The sequence below is a fragment of the Myzus persicae genome, unplaced genomic scaffold (genome assembly GCF_001856785.1).
Source record: "Myzus persicae strain clone G006 unplaced genomic scaffold, MPER_G0061.0, whole genome shotgun sequence".
Classification (NCBI taxonomy): domain Eukaryota; kingdom Metazoa; phylum Arthropoda; class Insecta; order Hemiptera; family Aphididae; genus Myzus; species Myzus persicae.
In genome coordinates, this window is record NW_019103412.1 from 32,487 (window position 1) to 48,302 (window position 15,816).

The window sequence follows — 15,816 nt, forward strand, 5'->3', positions numbered from 1 at the left end:
TTTAAAAAATGTATGTATTTTATTCTACATTTTTTCATCATCCTTGGCATCTAAATTATATAGCCATTGAAGAAAAAAAAATGATAGTTAGTATATTATATTATATTGTAAATTGTAATAATAACTACATAATAGGTAGGTATACTCGTATACTTCTTGTGTACTTATCGCGATTATAAAGAAAAAGCAAATAAAGTTCTGTATAATAGTCGTACTTAGACACTCATATTATGTACACATAATAGTGTTGTAGTATAAATTTGCTGGAAAGATCCATGTAATAAATACCAAAAAGCAAAAGTCATGGACCTCAAATATACATCATGTACCAGCGGCTTTTAACCAAAGTTAACTCGAACTTCATAGTTAACTAATTTTGTCACTGCCACTATCAATTAAATATCATTTTGTTTTACATAATAATAATATTTATTTAGAAATTCAACAAGCAAAACATAAATTCAAAAAAAATAGCATATTTATTTGGCAGCAGAAACTGGCCAGAAAGTAGGTGGTTGAAAAGTCACATTACTTATAGAAAAATGAATGAATGATTGATAAAAGAGAGAGTAGAAGGTTGTAATTTGTATAGGATTGTAAGCTTGTTCATACTATTATAATATCCTTATACTATTCTTTTTATAACTTACCTTTTTTTTTTTTTATTAATTGTTTATGGCATCAACTGCGTGTTTATTAGCCAGGGGGTTTTGGGACTGTTGGGTTACTGTAGGGTTCGGAACACGTGTGTGTATAACTTACCTTAAATGCATACACTTATTAATAATAGGTAACAAATATTTTAGGCATAGGAACTTTAAGTTAAATAGAACCAATGTTACTTTTAAGAGTAACTATAGTGTACAATAGGAAACCCTGTCGGCGACCCTGAGCGCCTGACACCAGCGAACCTGTCGCTCCATCGTCGGTGCAAGGGAGTACGTGTGTGGGTGACTTTACCGCTGAACACTCCAAGTGCACTTTTACGTACCTACCCGTGACACATCTTAGGCAACACTCTTTTCAACAAACACATTATGTCTTTTTTTGTGCTGTTTACTCAAAAACGAATAATCATAGATACCCACTTGAAATTTTCACTCAGTGTTTATATTACCATTTTTTATACTTGATATAATTTTAAAAATATTTTGACTATTTTCGAGCTATCTATAGACATTTAAAATTGTTTTCATCTTTAAATATTGTGATAAAAACTACGATTGGTCTAAAAGTTTGAATACATGTTGAGGTAATTTTGAATTGTGAAATAAACTTTTTTTTATGTAAGTTGAAATATTCTTAATTGTAGACTATTTATAGTAGGTTATACATCTTAAATGAGAAGTGGCGGTGTCTTCTTGTCTGCGCTATGCCATGGGAGTATGTGACGAATGGATTGTATTAGTGGAAGGCAGATACACGATAAAGACATTTAAACATAGTTTTAAGAATTCTTTATTTCGTGTAAATTATACCTGTTTAAAATGAGAATATGTATAGTGCTTAAGATTTTTATGACTATACGAAGGTAGACGTAGTAAAGCTTTTAAAATAATATATAGGTACCGTCTGCTGCAACTAAAGTGTTCCAGTTTCAAAATAACAAAATATGAGTGATCTTAATCTCTAAAAACTTATTGAAGCTCGCTATAATAATTGTTTATTTTTTTACAGACGAAGTTGGTTCAAACATCTAGTTGATTGATTTAAATGTACCTAATCTGAACTCGAAATTATATTCGAGTAGCTTTACATAATATAATTCAATATCGATATTATTATTTATTTTATATCGCACAACAGGGCGACGCCCCTCAACGTCCAGTGCCTCGGATTGTTGTCCGTCTCGAAATCAATTGAGCCCACGTACTTGAGATCCGTCCTCTGCGGTTTTCTGTAGATCGGACACTCGTACAACTTCGGATCTTTGCCCGCGGTGGTGTTGATGGCAAACACGTAGATGACTGGCATTTGCTCGTACAGCACCTTCGGCTTGCTCTCCACCAGTTTGCCCGTCTTCCGGTCCAGGCTGGCGCCCTCCAAGAACATGCCGCACACGTACACGCCCTCCGGTGGCGAGTCGCTCAGCTCCTCCTTGTTGTGGCGTGTTATTAGGTTCTGAAGCACCACCGAATCCAACGCCCAGCCCCGATGAGCCCTCGTTACTTCCTACAAAACGCGACGAATTCGGTGTGGAATTACAACACGGGTCAATTGTGGAACGAAACAATAAGTGCATGTATTAATTACAGCCCGATTTACAGGTAAGTACAGTTCACTGCAGGTAGAAAAATGAATGAATATAATTACTGAACTTCAGTTTATTAAAAAAAAAAGTTGATTCATATTTTATGAATGTGCAACTTTCCAATGTTTTTGACATGGTAATATTAACCGTTTTATTATGAATTTAGATTAAACTGAATTCATTGCACTTCATTTTTGTAGCAATATTGTTAACCATACCGGTTAAGCAATTTTTGTAATATGTTATAGTGTTGAATTATTATATTAAGAAATATTTATTGGTTAATATATTGTATTTAAAATCGATGTAAGTATATACCTAACTAGCTTGATTAATATTATGTATATTAAATATTTTTAAATCTTAACCATGGTTAAAGATATCTAAAAAGTAAACTTTAACTTAACATAATTTTGTGTTTTATACTAATTCAAATATTTGTTAAAAAATAATGCTTGTAATAGCACCCAGTGTGCTGAAACATTTTGAAGTTAAATAAAAAAATACTAATTCAACAACTGATAAGCTAATATGTAATGGACAGTGGACACCTTAACTAGTTAAATTAATTAAAAATTAAAAAGCTAAACTTTTTAACAATAAATTGTATGTTTACATTTATGTGAGCACAGAAATCCTCAAAAAACTATCGAAGTATCATACCTACATAATTTAATAATATATTACTTGTCTCATGGCCGTCAAAAATCCCTGTGGGTTGAAGAAACCTGTCATCCAGAACACGTTTGGTCGACCACTATTTATCCATTTTCTGAACTGATTATCTCGTTCCAGTAACTCGGTAAACCAAAATCCGAGAGTAGCCGATTCCCAAGACACCTAAATAGAAAGTATATTAATACACACACAAACAATAAATTTCGTTCGATATTATAGTGATTATATCTATTTAGTAACTAAATGATTACAGAGTACAGACTTAGTAGATTTTATCTTAAACCAGTAAATATCTCTGAAATAGTATGAAAATACAATATTTTTATCATTCATAAGATAACACACTTTAACATTTTTATATACTGAGAGGAACTGTGGCAAACCGCATGATTTAAAATAAATACGTGATAGTATCTGACAATCGATCTCTGACAACATTTCTTGAACATACATAATTTAAATATTAAGTTTTCTTGTGTTTATATTCTGAATTTTTTATTGTTATTATACTAAGAATAATAAAAAAACTTATTGATTGTATTAAAATTAAACTCTAAGTTTTTATTTATTTTACTCCATATATTTCTTTCATTAACCATCAATTTCGATGTTTCACATTTGGCAGGCTGTGATGGATTACTTTTTTTATAGTAAGTACCTAATTGTTCTAAAAGTTTACAAAAAATGTTTATTAAAAATGCTTAAATAATTTTTGATATATATACCTATTGGTATATTGTCTGGTTTACGATAAAATAATCAACATATTGCATATAAAACTTGGTTAGGTTATTAGTGGGGATTAAATAGTACACGATGAGCACTCCACTCTTAGACTAATAATAGACTAATAGCATTGATTATATAATAAGTTAGGTGTGTTATAACAATATAATCAATAGTACTAGTAGTTATAGTAATCTATTTTATTACTTTTTGCCATTTCTGTGGTATTCTGGCATCGTACATCGCGTCCAAACTTTCTCTCAATCCTTGGCTCATCACAATTGTACCATCGATTGCCAATTTTAAATCACACAGCGTCTTCTGCACGATTCCAATAACTTTTTTTATACGATCGATTTCTTGTCGCAAGAATATGTTCATGGGCAAAAGGGCGCCCATCCTTTGCAGTGATTCTTTTACCTATAGACGAAAACCGACGATCGAAAATATTATAATACTTGTTGCTGTCAAACACAATAATGTCAATGCCAAATTACATATTATATTATTTACCTCAAAATCTTTATACTGTTTTGGTAACTTTTTCAACATGTCGTCGGCTAAATGATAGACGACACTTTCTCTAGTCTCACCTCCTTGACTTCCACCCTGTTTTGGTTGAACGCTTAAAATCGTATCTAGTATTCCTTTTGCAGTGTTTATTTGATGCCTGAAAAGATATTTTACAACATAGATATATGCTTTTTCGTTGTGTTAAAGTAATTGTTTACGTGATATCAGCATTTGAGTGAAGTCCGAACACTTCTGGGGAGTCTGTTACTGGTAAACTGTTTATGTAATCAATACAACCCTGAAAAATCATAAACACAGTACAATACTCAACAATATTGGAAAAAAATTATAAATCGACATTTTACGTACTTGTATATTACGATTCATGGGAACTTTATAGCTTTTGTAAAACTCGAAACCTGGTCTCAACAATACATCGCAAAACCATACCTATATAGATAAATAATTAATATTCGTCTCACACCAATGTGAATTAAAATTTACTTGAGTAAACGTAATTAAAAGTCTTTTATCGAAATCGTCAGTAACTCTGCCACCGTATTGCACTTCACCCAACATGTAACAAATAGTTGGCCAAGATACGCCCTGTCAGCAGGTATCAATAATAATTATTATATTATATTATTATAATAACTGCAACTGCCAATAGCTATGTTATTTATATCTCATCGATAATTAACCACTCCATTACTTTTTTGGGATCCATATCGTCCAAATGATTTTGGACGAACTGAACGCTCGCAGCGAAATCGGCCTGGTTGAACTCGTACGGTACATTCCAGCCCAGTGGTCCGAATTTTCGTCTCTCTTGTACGATTGTGTGAATAAATGCTACGGCGTACAGTAAAATGGGCCATTGTGGTTGAGCTGAATAATCGAGCATGTCCTTTTAAACAATAAATATTGGAATTAATACACTTTTAAGGAAGTGCTGCAGTTCAGAAATAATGATAAAATAATTATGATTATATATATACATTCCCCAATTGTAAGTTTTTTTAACTTACCTGACTAATGTTCTGATACGTTCTTTTCATACTCGCGCGAATACCTTGTGGAGGTTCGTTTGTGAACTTAATTGCCATCTATAAGTAAAATCTATTATCAAACATATATCATGTATAAAATTAATTATATAGTTACTGATTACTACGTTCAGTGGTGTACATTTAATTGTATTATGTGGTGGATTTTAATGGCATACATGCGATGTTTATTGGATGAATGCTTCTCCCAAAACTATTCTATCATATACGTTTTACATTACGATTTATAGGTAAGTACAAACAAATGAAACATAAAACCCCAAACAAATATCACGAAACTTATCGGTCCATTAGCGTTCACATAATATATTAGTATACATTATTATTCACGTTTATAGAAATAAACAATAAATAAATAATGATACATAGTAAGGATTCAAGTTATAAATAAAATTAATTTTTGGATGTGGATCAAAAATTGATACACCTGTAGGCAACAATGCTACAAAACAATTTACTGATAATGATATAGATACAAATAGTTAATATTTATATCCTCACAAAATCAGTTTTTATGAAAAATATCAAATGTTTATTTTTACATCTACTTGGGACAAAAAACCAAAATTACTAAATTTTAAACACACGTTACAATTAACATGACATTTTTGTTCTTGAGAGGCGGGCATTTATCCCGTTAATTCTCCCTATTATATGCTGCCACTGATGTGTACGTTGCAGATAATCTTTTATTTTTTAATTATATTTATTCATAATATTATAATATATTATTTAAGACAATGTTTGAAGGGGGTTAGTTTACTTGAAGTAATGCAATTGGAAACTGAGGATGCACTTCAGTGGTTATCCACATTCTAAATGTACTGTGTATTTCTTCCGAATCCGACAATGCGTCCATAGCTTCTGTACAAAACGGCAATGATAAATGCATGTTTTGTAAAAGCACCCAACCACCGTTTGCTATGCAATCAGATATCATGTTTCTAGCGTGTATTTCCTGACCTTGACCCATAGAAACAGACCGTATTTCTAAAACGAAAGTAGATTTGTTATAATATATATACAATAGTTAATTATTGTTTAATTAATTTGTGTGTGCATTACGAATGTCTTTGGATTTGGCCAGAGCGGTGATTTGCGGTGATGGATCAGAGCCGATGGACAAGATACAAACAAGAGGTGTCTGTGGCTCCGATTCTTCCCAAGTTTTTTCTAAGTCCAAGATACATGCTTCTCCATACTCTTGCCCTAGAGAATCTGTAAGACAAAAAGGTCAATTAGTCTTATCTATATACGGTTTTTATTATATTTTTACACCCAAGGCAGTGAATTTAAATTGCACTACCTAAATGAAAATGAGTAGTTATATTAATTTGTATTCTAAATTGTGTATAGTATGCACTATTTGTTTAATAATAATATAAAAACGATTTTTTAATAAATTACAGCACTGCAAGTAATACCCATAATATATTTTCGAGACTGTGACAATGTTCTGTCTGGACTCCATGACCTGACCAGCAAAAGTTTTCGAAACACGTCTAGAGATTTATTATACCCACAAGGTATGTCTTCCTCCTCTGGTTTCTCTTTTTCGTACCAAATACGCCATTCTTTCTCATTTTGTTTTATCTAAATCATTCAAAAATAAATAATTAAAAAATACATACCGTGTTTATCACAAAATAAAGTAAAATAGTGATTTGTCTATAATAATTAGTAACTAACCAAATTTATACTTACTTTATTTAAAAGATTTGAAAATACTGATAACTTGTTGAGTTCAACCAAATTTAACCAAGTTATGTCTAATACCCATCGGAAAGGCTTTGGAGCAACTGCATTCAAATCTAATGATGCACCACCTTTATACATAAATAAATAGTTATTTGTCGTTTTACTATAAAATATATTATTATTATATATATTTGTACATTAGCAGATAATAGTATGCTTAAAAGTTATTATGGTTTATACATTATAATAAGCTATAACCTTTTATAAATGTCATAAACTCTTCATGAGTAATTTGGTTCTTATGGCAATCAATTTTCATAGCCAACATCAATGTAAATAATGGCTTATGACGTTCGTATAGACTTCTCATCGTGAACATCCATACTTCATAAGTTAAATATTGTAAAATGTTTACAATACGTTCTTCGGTTATTGGACTTTTTATCGATTTATTTATAGAATTATCAAATATCATTAAAAATTGTTTTAATGAGTTTTGATACATAACGTTTACGTTGCTCATTTCAACTATCAAAAAGTACAGTATTGATCCACGAGCAGCTACAGCGCGGAACTCTTCTCTGGCCTTCATAATTTTTATTTCAGTTTGTTCGGAAACTTGAAGTTTGGCATTTACAGCTTCAGCAGTGGCTTTGGTCTCTTGGAGTACACTAATCAAATCTTCGTCGTCTACTAATGAACCCTAGGTAAAAAAAAATAACTTATAATATTGTTATAGAATTACCATACATGATACATTACTTGAATCGATGATAATTTATGCAGTAGATTACTTTCAAATTCTTTCATTGAACGTTGATTTTGTATAACTGACTCAAATAGCGCCACACGTTCAGCTTCTAAATCTGATTTTTCCATTAGTATAACTCGACCTAAATAAATGTTTTTAAATCGTTTAATAATGTATGAAGTTATTTACCTTTTATTTTTACCTAAAAGTTGGTCTTCAAGACCTTGCATTGTGACCGTGAAATCTATAATTGAAGTTTTAGCACTAATCTCAGGTGAATATGCGGGATTGGGCAATTTCGTTGTTATGTATAAGACAAACCCAGGCATCACATCTGTTTCTTTATCACCGACAACCACCTATTAATATAATAATAATTATTGTACATTATGAAATACGTATAAGCGGCCGTATTGTACCCATACATATTTATTTTGCTCACCTTTTCAATGGAACCAGATTTAATGAAATTCTTTTCTAATACATTATCGATTACTGGGTCAAGCTCTTCACTAACATCTTCTATCAATAATGGTCTTCCAAGAGATAAGCAATCCTCTAAATGGGTTCTAAAGTATTTATGATTCAATGAAGTAATTTGAAGTTCATTAGATGATTCTTTGTTTTTAATCCACATTTTCCCTTGATTTTGAGGGTCAATGAGAAGTGGGTATGAACTAGATTTGGTTACAATAAGAGCATTTTGTACCGATAACTCATCATTAGGAAGACCTTGCAATGTCCACTCAGATACCTTGAACATTTAGTATTTTAATTCAATTATACGCATTTAGAATTATATTATAAAATTACACTCAAACAATGTTCGTACCATAGAATTGTCAATAAGCATATTTATTATATTAAGTTTCACTGTGAACGGAACTTTTTGAGTCGTTAAAATTTTCATCCAACTTTGGACTAAATTAGATCTAAATTCTTGATTATATGGTCCACAATATGATAAAAATCCTGTTGCCAATAAAACATCACCGACAAGTCTATTTATTAAAATAAAACAATGATATTATAAGATTCATTAGATAACTATAATTTATAATTTTCAAAAAAAAATAGTACCGCCCAAGTTGTTTCTTGAATTCTTTACTCTGTTGAGTCCATCTTATTTTTTCACCACCTAAACCATTAATTAAAGCAGTTGCTGAGGTCATTTTTCTTAGACATACATTTGCTGCGTCAGTGAGCCTTTGTTTTTCTTGAACAGCAGCATCATATTGACTTTTAACTTCATTTAATGCCACTTCTCTTTCATAAAGTTGAAGTTCAGCTCTTGACAAATCGTCCATTGCAATAGTCAGTCTAGCTTCTTGTAAAGTTAAATTGGCCTAAATAAATAATATACAATTTAACTTTAATTTGTTTTTCTCAAAAAAATGTTTAATACAAACCTTAAGTGGTAAGACTTCTTTATTTATACTATGAAAAAATGCCATGGCTTTAGTCCACGATAACAAACCAGCAACGTCACCACAAACCCTTTTTGCCGTATCCATATTGTAATCTTCCATGCTAAAATATAGCTGTAATAATTCTACCATTTCATTTGTGATTGTATCTTTAGGATAATTTTGTAGCTGAAGCAAAAAAGTCGTACTCGCCATCATCTATATAATATATTTATATGATATCAACATAGTTCAGTTATCTTAGTTTCCATTTTAATAAGCTGTAATACACATAAGTATTTTTATGTATCATAATAGTATATAGGTAGTTTTATGTACACCTTTTTTTTTAAGAAGTTTAGATTTAATCGATTTGCTATTTTTTATCAATAGGAAATTATGTTTATATGTAATTTACTTAGAGTTTTAGATTTGTTTTTAGAAATAATTAATATGCCATTGTACAGTAATATTTGAATTGTTTCTTTTTTTCAAAACATTTACTTTTAATGATTCTGGCCAAGATGGTTTTGGACACCTCACTGTTGTATCACTTATAACTGGGTGCAGTTTTCGTTTGAATAATATTAAAACGCAATCCATTATACGCATGATGAGATGTGGAGGTCTTCCGAGCTTACGAACAGTAGCTATGTGCGCAGGCTTTATAGTGTTCAACGCTGATTCTGCTTCTTCAAGCGCTGGTCTAGCTGCCTCTAGTTTTTCTTCAGCAATAGCTTTTTCTTTTGCAATCGACTCTACTAATGCTTCTGCTTTAACTTTAACTTTCATTACTTGATTTTTCACAATTTCTGCTTGTCTTGCACGATCAGTAACTTCAACTAATACCTATTAATATTATTTATAACAACTTTCAAAATGATAACAAATATTATTTTGCAGTTTATTTTTATTTACTTACAGTTTCTGCTTTCTGAGAAGCATTTGCTAATTCTTGTTCCATATCATCTAAGTCTTTTTTTAGTAATTCGACGGAAATAGAAGCTTCTTCTAGTTTTGCCAAACCTGTGTCCATGCGGTGTGCTCCTTCACCTAATTCTTTTTGTTTTTGATGATATATACTTTTATATCCACCAATAAAGTTTAAGTATGATTTTGGTGTGACATGGGTAGCTCGGCGAAATCTTTGATAATAATCACTTGAAGTATGATCAACTATATCTTGAATCGTGCCCATTGCGGCCACTAATTCTTGTTTGACTTCAACCGTACACTCAATATCAAAGTCAACCAAAAAATGTTCCGCTACTTGAATGAGAGCATCTTTGGGCCATGGTTGGAACCAGTCTATGGTACATCCAGATACTAATGCTGGGAACCTAAGAGCTCGATTTCGAAACTTTTCTCCTACCTAAGACATATATGTGTGATTAAAATACAAAATGTGATTATTAATTTAAATAATACAAAAAATTACAGGTGAAAAACAAAACACAACATGGAGATTTTGACAAGTTCTTGTTAAAAAGTAATCCATAATAATTTCATGGTTTAAACTTCTTTTTGAGTTTTCTCGTTTCATAATAGGAGTTAATTCTGATATAATTTCAGATTGCTCATCTTTCGTAAATAGATTGGTAATTCCGCCTAAAAATAAATATATAACATTTATATTTAAATGAGTAATTAAATATTAATATTTAACAAATTTTTACCAGACGATAGAATGTTATTCAAATACTCCAAGAAACCTTCTTCTTTAATATCCAAATCAGTAAAAATAAAAGTTGTACCTTTTGCTTGAACGCCACATGTTCTGTATAGCAATTTGAGATCCTCCAAAAAATTTGTAATATTATATGATCTATAGACAGAAATGCACTAATATTTCATAAAATAATTCAAATATTAGATATGATAATCGAGTCGAACCTGGTTAAAGCTATTTGAAACGTCTTATACCCAGCTATAAAAGAAGCCAACCTCGTTAATGATTGTTTACCAGAACCACCAACACCTACTAACATTACATTTCCACGTGGATGTCGTATAACTCTTGATATCTACAAAAAAAATTAGTCATAACCATTTCAGCTTTAAGATTATTAATTACTGACCTTAACTAAATGAAGGATAGCATCTGGGAAAAATACTAGGTCCATTCCAACACCTCTAACCATTTCATTAAATTGAGATAAAAACATTTCTAATCTTTCTCTCAGTTGAGCTTCTTCCATAACAGGTTCGTACACCTTAGGAAGTTCCATGTCAGCTTCTTCACCTTCTTCGCCGGTTGGTTCTGGAGCATCTCTTAAATATTATTTTAAAATTATATTTAAACTCACAAAGTGTTAAATAAAAAGTACATACCTCATGAAATCAACAAATGGAGGATCTGCATCCAACATGGCTATATATTGAGGACCTAATCTAGATTCAACAACTTTGTTCAGCTCTTGGTCAAACCAACTTTTATCAGACAACGATGTAAACCTATTATTATTAAACATGTTAATATTGTTATTATCACAGTCAATTTCATAGGCTTCCATTTGTTTCTTTCTTTAACTGTTTAAAGATTAGTATTACTTCAATCATACAAACCTATCAGAGAATACTCTAGTAGTCTCATGCCTCCATAACATTATTAATATTTTTGCAGAATCAATAACGGTACTCAATGTTCCAACCATTCCTTGCCAGATCCTAGACAAATCTCTTAAGCTAAATACATAGTGGAATTTGGCTGGTGTTGGCAACAAAGTCATCTATAGTTGAAAATCATTTTTTTTTATTATTGGTTAGCATTTACACAAAATAATATAAATTTAACCAAATATTTTTTTTTGTGTTTAAAATACTTTATTCAACTACACTGTTAGTTATTATAACGTTTTGATAGTTGATTTGAAGTACTCGATCAAAAACAAAATAAGCAATTAATTATCAAATTCGCGAAACTTAGAACTTATATGTTTAAGTTACGGCATTATTTTTGTTTTTTGTCATGGAATAAAAAAATATAGTACCCTTGTGCTATGCCACAGTTCTCTAGTTATAGGCGTTAGTTTCTTAACCAAGTTTCGTATTTCTACTGAAAATCCTCGTTTTGCATTATAGTGCGTTTCACCAACTACACGAAAGATCTTATCGATTGAAGCATCTGATGGCATAGTACAGTTGAATATACAGAACTGGCGTTTTAATCTTGATGGTATATCATTTCGTCCTCCACCTTATGCCATAAAGTTTAATATACAATTTAAAAATTGAGCGGCAAGTAATTTATTAAATTCATTGTTATCTCACCGGGGTGCACCATAGCACCGACGAATAGAATATCATTCAGAGTATAGAATTCACCAGGTTTTTCTAAACTATAAAATCCTTTCATATCCATTGTTTGTCGAACGATCTCATTTGTAATTTGATCACCCCATTCATTAACTTCGGGCAAATTGATGTCATCTATGAACACCTTCATCTTAAGACCTCCAGGTGGTCCAAATGTGTTTCCTAATCTTTTCTCTACATAACTTTCAATAGTTTTCTAAAATAATAAAATAACTTATAATTTAAATAAAAGTTTAAATTACCATTTATAAATGTTAATTTGATTTACTTGAAACTGAAAAGGGCTAGTTGCAGAGGAAAAATTAAACGATCTATTTAAATAAAGCTCTGGTTTAGCAGATCTCATATATGATTTCATCATTACAGTTTTTCCTGATCCCTGTTCTCCGATCAATAAAACGGGATAATCTTGTGTAGCTATGATATTTATCAAATATGTGATACGAACACTTTCTAAAATTGGAACCAATACTTGACTGTAATCAGAACTAGAAGATTCTGCTGGGGCAGCAGAAGACATAGCAACATTCCAGTGTTCCCACTCTCCTAATTTAACATTTTGCAAAAGGCTGATTTAAGTTTCAGTTGACAATATGATAACGACATATTATATTACTATACCTTCTTCAGTTACGAAAAAATCAAATATTGTAGCCTCAGGCTGATCGGTTAGTTTAGGAAGATCAAGGCTATGATCAAAATGTTCATTAAGATAACTATGGAATTTATGTCTGTCTGATGTTTCCAATAATGCTCCTAGTCCCCACACCAATGAAAAAGTATATAAACGTTGCAAATGTATTTTACTTGGACTTCAAAAAAAAAATTTATAAAAAAATACTTTACATGATCTTCAATGAAAACAAATTCGGGATTATACTTACAGTATATTATCTGGTTTTAGATAGTGGTTTTCGGCACCTTCCACGGCATCACCTTCTTCTGAAGAATTATTATCGGGATCTTCAATTTCTTCTTCTTCTTCTTCTTCTTCTTCTTCTCCTTTACCTTCTTCTTCTTCTGGTTTCTTGGGTATTAACCCTTGTAACAGCACTAGCATCTAAATTTATATTTAAGACTCTTATAAGTTATAATAAAATAAATTATAGAATATTGCTTAAAAATACCTGTTGAATGGTATTGCACTGTAAGACTTTCATAGTCATATTCAGGTTTTGTGATGCCCACGTGTATATAGTTGAAAAAGTTTTTTCAAACAATCGTTTGAATAATTTTGATTCCCTTTTATTTCTTTTCTTTAGCCAGGCTGCTAGAACTGGATTCCAATCTAATCCAGACGAACTCATGTAAACCATACCATTACGTGATACGGTTGCCGGGGAAGCATTATCAATATTATGAGGCTCAAATATAATTTTACAGCAAGGAGCCATAGGAAGCCTATCTCCATTAGCCAATGTCAATGTTTTATTATCGTCCAAAACTGAATTTAAATTTTCAATCCATATGCTATCCACTGGTCCATCCAGTACCAACCATACATGTTCACCTTTTTTTAATTTCAGCGTTTTTCTCCATAATGCAGAAAATATACCATCAGTCCAGTCATTAGTGGCCACGTCTAAACGGCCGAACATTTGTGCTGCAGTGATTGCTTTTGGGTTCATTCTCATTTCTCTAGAATAAAATAAAAATAAAACAAAATAAAACTATATCTTTGGAATTAAATTTTATATTTTTTACCTATGAACATCACCGCAAATCGTTAAAGATTTCATTAGAATCTGAATGCAACAGGTTTTTCCAGATCCAGTGGGGCCTAGAGTCATTATTCCATGTCTGACTCTTTGTGTTTCATACAACTGAAAATAACAATAGCTGGACATTGTATTTATTTGATTTGATTTTACAAATGTATGTAATAATAATGTTTATGTCGACTATTATATAATATTTACTTGTATCAATTTCAAAACCCAAGGAGAATGATATATTAAACCATCTGCCTCTACTTGACTTTCGATTGCTTCTTCCAATTCTGGATATGCAGTTTTTTCTAATATCTGATTAGGAAATAAATCTGTGACTAATGACAGAAAGAGAGGTTCGTCCTCATCTAATAAATATGCGAATCAAAAAGTTTCAACAAACTGTTTAAATAATGAAAAAATATATACTAAACTACTAATAATTTACCTATAAGTTTTGATAAATTCATATCACGTAACACTCTCATAACGATCGTACTTTCTGAATCTTTGCTATTGACTCGTTTCGCAGCACCCAAAGTTCTTAACACTGACAAAATATTTCTTAGCCCGAAATCATAATGAACTTGTTTTGTTAATTGTTCTTCGCATAGTTTGTATAACGTATAAAATTTACGAGCAAGTGTAATATTTTCTAAAAACCCGCAACTAGCTAATTTAACCCTGATAATGATTTGTCTATCTGGAACCATCATAGCTACTGTGCGGAATTGAATTTTTAAATTTTCTGGCAGTTCCTTGCGGCCAGCATAACCGGGATTCTACAAGCAATAAATAAGTGTAAATAAACCAAACTGCAGCTATAACATCTTTTATGTTTACCATTGTAATAAAAATGCCAAATTCGGGACAAAGATCTATTAGATCTCCGTCAGTAAACGTAAACTGTTTTTTCTTTTCTTTTTTTGCCGACAAGACAACCGCTATCTGTTGTGCTGCAACCGATAACACAGGAAGTTCAATACGGTTGAATTCATCAAAACACCCCCATGTCCCCGATTGTGCCAGGCCCTTGTAAATTCTTCCCAAGCCTCGATAGTCCATCTGATCAGAACAATTAAAAACCACCACATATTTCGCCAAAGTTTTTGCCATATCTTTAACAGTTTCTGTTTTTCCAGTACCAGCTGGTCCACAAGGTGAACTGCCCATACTCATCGCTAGTGCTTGAGCAAGTGTTATATAACACCTTAGTACGTATAACATAATAAAATAAAAATTGATTAAATAATTTTTATGGGTGCTTGTAAATATATAACGTTTATCACTTACCTATCTGTAAGTGGGGTGATAACTAGACGTTCTGTGCATCCTAAGTACTCATTTTGGTAATTAAAATTAACGTCAGTTATAGAAATCCAAGTCTTATCCAAATCTTCTTTAAAATAAAATCGGCATTGCTTCAGCCATTCAAAGTCATTAACAGAACGTACATTGAGTCGACACTACGAGACACAAATCATTATTAACTGTGTAAATCTTCAATAATAATAATACCAAACTTGAAAACGTTAAAAATCGTTTTACAAATACTGATAGTCCTAAATAGTTTTGACTCGGTGCAGCTTGGGTGTAACAAAAATAACCCTCTGTTCCTATTTTCTGAGTGGATTAATCTGCCATTTATCGATAAATAAATCATTTATTTTACTACGATGGGTCAGGGAAGACATTATTTATA

The 15,816-nt window shown here is 31.4% G+C and overlaps 1 protein-coding gene across 2 annotated transcripts in view; it reads right to left on the bottom strand.

Moving 5' to 3' along the window:
* Positions 1-1,254: 1,254 nt before the first annotated feature.
* Positions 1,255-15,816, bottom strand: part of LOC111034432 (dynein heavy chain 5, axonemal) — a 45,464-nt gene continuing 30,902 nt past the window's right edge. The window contains exons 26-64 of one of the 2 annotated variants that reach the window (XM_022315680.1): positions 15,408-15,580; positions 14,958-15,324; positions 14,563-14,896; positions 14,325-14,482; positions 14,110-14,228; positions 13,533-14,043; positions 13,290-13,465; positions 13,027-13,217; positions 12,674-12,951; positions 12,361-12,601; positions 12,081-12,286; positions 11,656-11,819; positions 11,422-11,544; positions 11,169-11,361; positions 10,984-11,114; positions 10,767-10,915; positions 10,529-10,698; positions 10,013-10,462; positions 9,595-9,939; positions 9,094-9,309; positions 8,765-9,030; positions 8,517-8,685; positions 8,127-8,438; positions 7,887-8,043; positions 7,696-7,826; positions 7,192-7,636; positions 6,940-7,061; positions 6,660-6,828; positions 6,301-6,453; positions 5,999-6,225; positions 5,197-5,274; positions 4,881-5,075; positions 4,673-4,774; positions 4,538-4,618; positions 4,387-4,466; positions 4,169-4,325; positions 3,863-4,075; positions 2,939-3,091; positions 1,255-2,172 (exon numbers count right to left, since the gene is read on the bottom strand). In XM_022315680.1, coding sequence (XP_022171372.1) covers positions 1,786-2,172; positions 2,939-3,091; positions 3,863-4,075; positions 4,169-4,325; positions 4,387-4,466; positions 4,538-4,618; positions 4,673-4,774; positions 4,881-5,075; positions 5,197-5,274; positions 5,999-6,225; positions 6,301-6,453; positions 6,660-6,828; positions 6,940-7,061; positions 7,192-7,636; positions 7,696-7,826; positions 7,887-8,043; positions 8,127-8,438; positions 8,517-8,685; positions 8,765-9,030; positions 9,094-9,309; positions 9,595-9,939; positions 10,013-10,462; positions 10,529-10,698; positions 10,767-10,915; positions 10,984-11,114; positions 11,169-11,361; positions 11,422-11,544; positions 11,656-11,819; positions 12,081-12,286; positions 12,361-12,601; positions 12,674-12,951; positions 13,027-13,217; positions 13,290-13,465; positions 13,533-14,043; positions 14,110-14,228; positions 14,325-14,482; positions 14,563-14,896; positions 14,958-15,324; positions 15,408-15,580 — 8,292 coding nt within the window. In that variant the 3' untranslated portion in view covers positions 1,255-1,785. The remainder of the gene's footprint in view (positions 2,173-2,938; positions 3,092-3,862; positions 4,076-4,168; positions 4,326-4,386; positions 4,467-4,537; positions 4,619-4,672; positions 4,775-4,880; positions 5,076-5,196; positions 5,275-5,998; positions 6,226-6,300; positions 6,454-6,659; positions 6,829-6,939; positions 7,062-7,191; positions 7,637-7,695; positions 7,827-7,886; positions 8,044-8,126; positions 8,439-8,516; positions 8,686-8,764; positions 9,031-9,093; positions 9,310-9,594; positions 9,940-10,012; positions 10,463-10,528; positions 10,699-10,766; positions 10,916-10,983; positions 11,115-11,168; positions 11,362-11,421; positions 11,545-11,655; positions 11,820-12,080; positions 12,287-12,360; positions 12,602-12,673; positions 12,952-13,026; positions 13,218-13,289; positions 13,466-13,532; positions 14,044-14,109; positions 14,229-14,324; positions 14,483-14,562; positions 14,897-14,957; positions 15,325-15,407; positions 15,581-15,816) is intronic. The other variant, XM_022315681.1, reaches the window with a different exon arrangement.